This window comes from Chenopodium album, chromosome 9 (genome assembly GCF_948465745.1).
Source record: "Chenopodium album chromosome 9, dcCheAlbu1.1, whole genome shotgun sequence".
NCBI classification, from domain to species: Eukaryota; Viridiplantae; Streptophyta; class Magnoliopsida; order Caryophyllales; family Amaranthaceae; genus Chenopodium; species Chenopodium album.
This window is the reverse complement of record NC_137842.1, coordinates 65,436,170-65,445,907: the sequence shown is the minus strand read 5'-3', so window position 1 is coordinate 65,445,907 and position 9,738 is coordinate 65,436,170. Positions and strand designations below refer to the sequence as shown.

General features: G+C 37.3%; 2 protein-coding genes and 1 long non-coding RNA gene across 3 annotated transcripts; all 3 read left to right on the top strand.

The window, feature by feature from the left end:
* Positions 1-175: 175 nt before the first annotated feature.
* On the top strand, positions 176-1,967 carry LOC145560196 (uncharacterized). Its single transcript, XR_014093109.1, has 3 exons — positions 176-390; positions 1,563-1,755; positions 1,877-1,967. It is a non-coding gene; the product is annotated as an uncharacterized LOC145560196 (long non-coding RNA).
* Positions 1,968-1,996: 29 nt separating this feature from the next.
* Positions 1,997-2,798, top strand: LOC145557982 (uncharacterized). Its single transcript, XM_081619143.1, has 4 exons — positions 1,997-2,005; positions 2,092-2,337; positions 2,431-2,664; positions 2,784-2,798. The coding sequence occupies exons 1-4, from the start codon at positions 1,997-1,999 to the stop codon at positions 2,796-2,798; spliced, it is 504 nt and encodes a 167-aa protein (XP_081475269.1).
* Positions 2,799-3,112: 314 nt separating this feature from the next.
* LOC145560195 (uncharacterized) lies at positions 3,113-4,097 on the top strand. The gene is made up of 2 exons (XM_081621454.1): positions 3,113-3,250; positions 3,336-4,097. The coding sequence occupies exons 1-2, from the start codon at positions 3,128-3,130 to the stop codon at positions 4,050-4,052; spliced, it is 840 nt and encodes a 279-aa protein (XP_081477580.1). The 5' UTR covers positions 3,113-3,127; the 3' UTR covers positions 4,053-4,097.
* The last annotated feature ends 5,641 nt before the right edge of the window (positions 4,098-9,738 follow it).

Here is a 9,738-nt window from a genome sequence, read left to right as displayed (position 1 = left end):
TTCAGTACAATTCAGTTCAGTTCAGCTCAGTTCAGTTAATCAGAACACGCCCTTAAACATGCCTGAAATTATCTTGTACTCCATATTTATGTAAAATCATACTTGCATTTAGTACCTTAAAAAGTTAAAATAACCATTTAAAAAAAAAAAAGTTTGTGAGGCGGGAAAATGGAAAGGCAGAAGCCTTTATAGTAGTAAACCTTTACCAAGAAGCTTTCCCCATCATCTTCCTCTTTCATGAAAAAAACAAAAAAAATAAAAAAAACAGAGCATTTCTTATTTAAAAAAAATACAAAAAACTTCATCTTTAGTGAGCTCCATTAAAGTGGCCTACTGTTGAAGATCGCCCATCAAAAGCTTCAAGACTTTGATTATTCTAAGCTCCATAAGGTACATTCTCTTTCCTCTTTAATTCTAGTTGTTCATTTTATTTTTCACTCAATTATGGTGTTTATTGATTTGAAAAAGTTTTAATTTTTTTTTTTAAAATGTTTTTTATTTGTAATTTTTTAAACATGGAATCTATGTCTAGTATGCGTGTGTCCATTAACATCATCGTTAGATTATTGTAGTTCCTAGGGTTTATAAATCAAATTGGGTTAGGGTTTTGGTTAAAACTGGGGGTTTCTTTGAAAAAGTATAAAGGACCCTCACTAATTCATGTATGCCCTGGAAATTCTATATATTTTGGAAAAAAATTAGAACTGAATTTGCAATTTTAAAACTTGAATTTTTTTTTTCTTTCTAGGATTAATGATGCAGAAGCTGTTGAACATAAAGTATAATGTAATTTTAATTTTATTTTGAACTCCAATGGTTACTTCATTTATAACTCCTATTTTGTGGAAAAAATCAGAACTTCAGAAACTTGCCTTATAAATGTCTAAATATGTTAATGGACCATCTCAACCAAAAGTAAACCGATCCTGGGCTTCAAATTATTTTATATACTCTAGGCTATAGGGTCGGTTTATATACTCTATCGGAATATATCGTTTCCCTTTTTTTTACTAGTAATTTTTTATATGTATTTATTTAGTAACCGGTTACAGAAGTCAATTTGGCCTGGTAACCTGTTTCAGTACCTTCCCTGCAACAAAACAAAGTTCAGTCCTTTCCCTATATATTTAGTAAATTTGAATACTCTCCATTACTATTAACTCCTTATATATATATAAAAAATAAGAGTGATGGATAGCTCAAGTGGTTAGAGCTTCCCTTCCGATTTCAGGAGATCCTGGGATCGATTGCATATAATATAAAACGGAGGTAGTAGAAACTTTTTGATTTTCAACTATCGAGTTCTCAATTTCATTCATTTCATGCCTTTATGTCTTTTATTTATTATGTAATATGGTAAATAAGGCTTTTTTTTAGAGCCTAACCTATTATAACAAGCTTTTATGTAACTTGAAAGACAGGAATCAGGATAATGAATTGAAACTGTGTGACTGTTTGCCTGTTTTGCTACAATTGTTAGTTTGATCTTGCTTTTGTATTAGTTCTTTCAATTGATTAATTTCAGCTTGTAATTAGAAAATAGTTTGTAACTCAATTTTCAGATTAATGGATAAGCTACAAGAAACAAGCAAGAAGCTAACTCGTATACTTGAGACTCGTTTAAAGTCGATTGAAAGAGAGAATGACGAACATATAAAGATGATAAACGAGTCAAAGAAATTAATCCTTAATCAGTCCCAACAAGAGGTTGATGAACTTGAAAACCAACTTGAATTTCTTCAGCTTGTTAATCAGGTATATTATATATACACTTACTATGATTGAAAGGTTTCATCACATTTGCCAAATAAAGTTTCTGAAGTTTTGGTGATCATATAGTTATGCTATTTGTGTTTGGTTATGGTGAAATGAACAGAATAATATGTCGAAAGATAAGCTTCATGAGGCATTCGAGGAGCAGATTTCTGTAGCTGAGAAGCACTGGGAGTCATTGCAGGAAAAAAAGGTGAATATTTACTTGTTACTACTAGTGCAAATGTACAATGTACATGCTTTTCCTTTATTGCATACGAATTGTTAGCTGAACATGTGGTTAAGTAGCTTATTAAGGCGTCGAAATGATTCTTACAGGCACATATCGAAGAAGCTGTATATAATCTACTCAAGTTGTGGAATCTTGTGATCAAGAACAGAAAAGAAGGAGATGAGGCTGTGAAATCGTACTTTGAGTTTCTTTGTTCTGGGGATCAGATTCTAACAGAGGAAATGCTGTCACAAACTGCATTTCATTACAGAAACTCGAAGTTTAAGACAATTGCGGACCTCGAGTTGAGCATTTCGCAAGTGCAGAAAGATAAAGAAGCACTTGTTACTAAGGTATGATATAAGGCTTCAAACATCAGAGTACTGTCTGTATGTATTAACATGTCACACAGTCACCATAGTATATTTTTGTTAAATTTGCTGCAGAAAGAGAAATTAGAGGAAGATCTGAGGGAGAAAAACAGGCAAGAAGCAATGTTGCTTGTTTCAAGGAGAAGGTTGGAGGGTTTCGGTGAGCTATCAGCATCTGGACTGGTTTTATCAGCTGAAAAATCCGAGGATATAATGTATCCAGTTTATCTGGTAGAGAATATCAAGACCGAGGAAACTGATGAAAATTGTCAAAAAGGTTCAGTAAAACCTGTAGTCCAAATAATACAAGTAAGGATTCTTTCCAATTTTCACTTGTTTTGCTTTCATGCATATACTTGTATTTTTTAGGACTTTGTTACAATTAATTCTATCATTTATCATTTCATCTTCCGTGAAACTGATTTTAGATAACATTTGAATGAAGTTTAAGTAATGCTGTAACCTGTGAGGCTTCTGATCATATAATACAGTCATAAGGAATTAAGGCTTCATAAACATGTAAATATGCTTAGAAACAGAAATATACATTGCCAATACAGAATAGAGTAAATAGCTAGATCACAGGGGGGAAAAAAAGAAAAAAATTAGAGAAATTTATATTTTTCCTGCAAAATAATACAATACCATTCAAGATTATGTTAGCTTGTTTTCTCTCAGTTGGTTCCTTTTAGCAAAAGTTTATAGTGTAGTTTCCTAATCCCTCTCTATAGCTATACTAGAATAACCCGAACAGTTCTGAAAGTTACATCTGATGCTTACGTTTTCTGTGTGTTGGAAGATTGATGACAGTAGCACTGAAGTTTCATGTTATTCTGAAGGAGGTGAAGCAGAGATTTCATCTGGGGTCAGCAGCACTACACAATGTGATGTTATGGTAAGATTGCGACTGACACATCTCTTTCCCTTCAGTTCATTTTTGATATGTAGCTCTATCATACAGAAATGTCTCTTTGTTGTAGCAGGGAAAGGGTATCAGAAAGCAACCTCGACAGCTGCGTTCAAGGTGCAGTCAGAAGCTACTCAGTAGTTTTCTTTCCAATTTAACTGCTGAAAAGAGAAGAGTTATGGAAAATTCCATATTCAAGCCGTTCTTGTCTATTCCTCCTCGCAGCATCTGCCTTCCTCTCTTGCAGGCATTTATCGAAAGATACGATCACAGTTCAGATTCATTTATCATAGATAAACAGGCCTTGCAATTTTGTGGCAAAGAAGTTGAGTCCTGTCTAGGAATAGCGAACAAGGGAAAACTTGTTGATTTTACAACTCAGGTTAGGAAAACTCCTGAGATTTTTGAGCGTTATTTTGGAATAAAGGGAAAGATATTGAAAGAAGATTTGATGGAGAAGCTGAAGCACATGAATGTGAAAAAGGATAACGCCGATGACTTCTTTAGGTTGTCAGTTTATTTTATGTTTAGTGTGTACTTCTTCAGTACAAATGATACTTGCATATCATTTTGGCCTGTGAGGTATTTGGAGAGCCTGGAGCTCTTTAAATCTTTCAATTGGGCGCGTGCCATCTACGAGTATTTGAGGGAGTCAGTAAGAAAAACTGCGTATGGACTTGCAGAAGATGTTACTACTGTCATATCTATGAAGGGGTGTCTTCCTCTCTTAGAGGTAATCGCATATCAAACTTCTTGCTACACAGTATCACTCTATATTCTGCAATTATAGTCACTGTTTATTGACTTGCATATATAAACTCATATCTTGATCATTTTTTGTGCTCTAGACATTGATATACGGGCGCATTGGGAGTCCTTACTTGAAAATGGAAGTTGATCCGAAAATGTTTACAAAACCTTGTATCATCATGTACACTAAGGGTGACTAGGAACCCCTGTACACTAAGGAGGGTGCTTGCTACTATAAAATTTGACAAGGTACAACTCTCTTAATGGATAGAATCATCCATTTACACTAACTTGTTTCAACTAAATCCTTAATTCTTCTTGCTATTTACAGATCAAAGAATGTGAAGATTGTTCAATAGAGGAAGCCACTTCCCCTGAGAGTGTGGATGCCAGTGGATTGTGACGCGTTCTAAGAAGAAATGCATCCTCATTGTTTTTGTCAAGTTAGAAGGCACACCAGGACAAGAAGCTTATTTCTTGAGATGAATACTGAAGTCGGCCATATGCCATGATTTTGAGCCATGTATTACAGGTATTCTTGACATGACCAACTAACGCGACTCATTTGTATATATGTAGTGTTACGATTTAGGAAGTGTATGAGTATGTATTGCTTTCCTGAGTCATCATTGTCAACGTCTCACTTGGTTTGTATATATTATACGGTATACTGTATGGTACATAATTCTAATTTATGAATATCAGAGAAGTAGGGAAGCATATGCATTTAGCTGATCAAGTAGTTTCCAAGGTAGCAAATTTAGAATGTAATTCATAACGTGAAGATATATGATGTACATGTACTTACAATTCATCATACTGTTAGATGTGCGCCAATTCACTGCTATTTGTTAGATTATTTTCGCGACAAGCATTGGTGATAGTTATGTTCATGTTAATCATTTGTATTCTCCCATGGCCTTTCCTGCTTTTTTAGGGAGGAAAGGAAGAAGAGAGTAAGAAACTAATTGGGGTTACGTTGCTAATGAGTTTTGGATCATAATAATAAATTATAATCCAAGGAACTATGAAAGGAAGAGATCATTTGTTTAGTTGGGTTTTGGATCATAAATTCATGATAATGAAAAGAAGAGAGTAAGAAGAGAGCATACAATCCTTCACTTTTTTTTTTTTTTTTTTTTTTTTTTTTTTGAGAGAAATACAATCCTTCACTTGAATCCAAGATTATTAAAAGCTGGATTGAATTTATTTATTTATTTTTTTTTTGGTTGAAAACAATTGAATTTTTTTACTATGTTTTTCAGCTTGGTTTCTAATTTGATCCAATTTGGCTTAAACTACGTATTGAATATTGAAATACAACTTATACGAACATATAACACTTATAATATGTTGCTATCGATTTTAGACGGAGAGAATTTAAAATTAGGGGTGATAAATGCTGTTAAATAAGCATTTATTTACTCTTATTTAGAATTCCGTCAAAAAAAAAAAAAAAAAAAAAAAAAAACCTGAAAATGAAAAATATTACTCCCTGTATTATGTGATTAAATGTTTGTTATTTGAACGAACTTGAAAATAAACTAGTAGTAGAATATACAGAGTTTTATTGATCCAAAAGTAGAGCAACAATTTAAGATATAAGTACAAAATAGCTTAAGCTAAGACACTCTCAAACAAGTGAAAAGAAAATTACAAAAGACTGAAGCAGTCCAATTAATTCATCTTCTAAGCGCTAACACAGTCCATAACCATAGACAGACTGGAGTCAGAACAAAGAGAAGTGGGCATCTTCACATACATGGCTTGAACCCAATTAGGCTGACCCGTTTCAATTTGAGTCTTGTTTTCTGAAGCCGAGGTTGAGGCCGAAGAAGGTGGTGGGTTGGAAGGTTTGGCTTGATTCTGTTCCTGCATCTTGGCAGCCTCACTGCTCCAGATATCAACTAGTGCAGACATTATATTATTATGCAACCTAAAAATAAAAGTTGAGTTTTTGTGTTGATTTTTCAAGGTTTATGCTGATTGCTATGATTCTAGTTATGAAAAGAAATTTGAGGTCTTGGAGACAATTTATAGGAGAAGATCAAGGGAGATTTCATTAAGTGAGGCGGTATGTTTTTCGGCATATAAAAGTTATAAACTGTGGTCTGTTGATTGGAGTAATAAACTATGTTTAGTGTCACTGTCTGGAATCTGGACTATGATATGCTGCTACAGTGGGCGGTAACCCAAGGTTTTATGTTGCTGTTTTAGTGACTAAACTAGCACCTGTTATATGTTGTATTTTTTTATTTTCTTCAGTCTAAGACTCTAGAGAGTTCATTATACTCAGCACTTAAATAAAGTTTTCATAATATCAATTTATTTATTTATTTACAATATTCAATAAAAAATATTCATGGTTAATGTTTGTGCTTTTATCAATCAATCAATCAATCAATCAAAGCCTTAATCCCAAAAGTGGGGTCGGCTAACATGAACCAAATTTGATTATTCCGTGTAGTCATCAACATAAATCTTTCTCCTCCATCCCTTACGATCCAAAACTTCATCCTCACGTAAATCCATGCACTTCATATCCTTCCTCACTCCTTCCAACCAAGTCATTTTTGGTCTCCCTCTTCCTCGTTTAATCCCTCCATGATCCCACTCTTCCACTCTTCGCACCGGTGCACCCTCGGGTCTCCGTCTTACATGTCCAAACCAACGCAGACGGTTTTCCCTCAATTTATCTACAATGCCTGCCACACCTACTTTCTTGCGAATAACCTCATTTCTGATTCTATCTCTTAAAGTGTTTCCACACATCCACCTTAACATGCGCATTTCCGTAACCTCCATCTTTTTAATATGCTCTTTCTTAGAAGCCCAACATTTGGTACCATAGAGCAACACTGGTCTTATGGCAGTCCTGTAGAATTTTCCCTTCAACTTTAAGGGAATGCTGCGGTCGCATAACACTCCCGTGGCCGCTCTCCATTTAAGCCACCCTGACTTAATCCTGTGGGTCACGTCTTGATCAATGTCACCATTCTTCTGGATGATCGACCCTAGGTACTTAAAACATTCACTCATGGTCAAATCCTTTCCATCCAAACTCACCACTTCATTGCTTGTCCCCCTCTGAGTGCCAAAACGACATACCAAATATTCAGTCTTACTCCGACTTAGCTTAAACCCTCTAGATTCCAACCTTTGCCTCCATTGCTCCAACTTGACATTAACCCCATCCTTAGTCTCATCCATCAAAACGATATCATCTGTGAACAACATACACCATGGAACCTCATCTTGAATTGGTCTAGTTAATTCATCTAGAACCGTTGCAAAAAGAAAAGGGCTTAATGCCGACCCTTGATGCAATCCGATTGTAATAGGGAAATCTTTTGTCAACCCTCCACATGTCCTCACATTTGTTGACACATCCCGATACATATCCTTAACTAGGTCGACATACCTTCGTGGGATACCTTTCTTCGACATTGTCCACCAAAGTATCTCTCTTGGCACCTTGTCATATGCCTTCTCTAAATCAATAAAGACCATATGAAGATCCTTCTTCTTTACCCTATAAAACTCCATCATTTGTCTTATCAAATGGATTGCCTCCATAGTAGATCTCCCAGGCATAAAACCAAATTGGTTATCGGAAATGCTTGTGCATGCCCTCAACCTTTGTTCAATCACCCTTTCCCACAGCTTCATAGTGTGGCTCATAAGCTTAATTCCTCGATAGTTAGAGCAATCTTTAGCGTCTCCTTTGTTTTTATAAACCGGGACCAAGGTGCTCTTCCTCCAATCTTGTGGGATCCTTGTAGCCGTCCATATCTTGTTGAAAAGGTTTGTTAACCAATCAATACCAATCTTACCCAAACACCTCCACACCTCTATCGGTACCCCATCAGGGCCAACCGCCTTCTTAGGTTTTATCTTCCTCAGTGCAATCTCCACCTCTACTCTCCGAATCCTTCGCACATACTCCATGTTGATTTCTTCATCACTCACAGAGGTATCTCCTATCACAACTCCATTACTTCCATTAAATAATTCATCGAAGTACCCCTTCCACCTGTCCTTGATGTCCTCCTCTTGCACTAGGACCATTTGGTTCTTATCTTTGACACACTTCACCATGCCAATATCCTTCCTTGCATCTTGTCTTCTCTTTGCCATCTTATAAATGATCCTTTCTCCCTCCTTGGAATCAAGCTTTTCATAAACCTCCTGATATGCCTTTTCTTTTGCTTGGCGAACAGCTGCCTTTGCCTTACTCTTAGCCTCCTTATACGCTGCAAAGGTTTCATCACTCCTACATTTTCCTAAGGCTTGATAGCATTCCCTTTTTTGCTTAATTACTGCTTTCACCTCTTCATTCCACCACGAAGTATCTCTCCGTATCGAAGTTCTTCCCCTTACTTCCCCTAAGACCTCTTTGGCTACTCTTAGGAAACAGTTCTTCATTCGTAACCAAGTCATGTCCGGATCCACCTCTCCATCCCAATCCGCTTCTTCAATTACCTTTTCTGTAAAAACCTTAGCCTTTGCATCCCTTAGGGTCCACCATCTTATCCTCGGTTCTTCTTGTCTAACTTTTTTCTTCGCCTTCTCTTTCAGACGAATAGTCATTACCAATAGCCGGTGTTGGGTGACCACACTCTCTCCTGGGATAACCTTACAGTTTAGGCAACTTTGTCTATCTATGCTCCTTGTGAGCAGGAAGTCTATTTGAGTTGCATTTGCTCCACTCCGAAAAGTTATCAAGTGTGAATCCCTCTTCTTAAACCAAGTATTAGCCAAAATTAAATCATATGATTGGGCAAAATCCATAATAGCTTCACCACCTGCGTCCCTCTGCCCATACCCAAAGCCTCCATGGACACTCTCATAGCCATCTCGGCTCGCCCCAACGTGCCCATTTAGATCCCCTCCAATATATAACTTCTCTGAGTGGTGGACACCCTGTACCACCTCGTCTAGATCCTCCCAAAATTGTCGTTTCTCTTCTGCATCTAAACCCACTTGGGGAGCATAAGCACTGATAACATTCACAATCTCCTTGCCACATAGCAACTTCAGCCTTATCAACCTATCGTTCTTCCGATAGACCTCGATCACCTCTTTTGCCAACCTCTCATCGAGAACCACACCAACTCCGTTCCTAGCTCCACCATTCCTTGTCCTGTGGCTCGTTTCTTGCCCAACATACCATACCTTATACCCCAAAACCAAGCCTCGAGCTCCTTCACCTGTCCATCTTGTCTCTTGGAGGCACATGATGTTCACGCGTCGTCTCTTCATTACTTCTACCACTTCTGCTGATTTTCCCGTAAGAGACCCCACATTCCAAGAACCAATCCGCAAACTAAATTCCTTTCTCCCACGCTCCCTCCTGGTCCCAACTCCAGGCCCTTGATCATTTGACACCACAATTGGGCAATGTGGCGCGTCGCTTCTGGGCGACGACCTAGCAACCCTTGCATACTTATCACTGCACCCGGGTCTGGGAAGTGCAGCGCGTCGCTCAGTAGGGAACGCCCCAATGGCACGCCCTTGCTCATTTGACACCACACTCGGGCAATGTGGCGCGTCGCTTCTGGGCGACGACCTAGCAACCCTTGCATACTTATCACTACACCCGGGTCTAGGAAAGCAAAATAATGCATGGATGGTGAACAAAGGAAGATACAGTCTGAATCCAATACATCTACAATTATCAGATGATTCTGCCAAAATAAAATATTCAATAGCACATCCGAATTTTC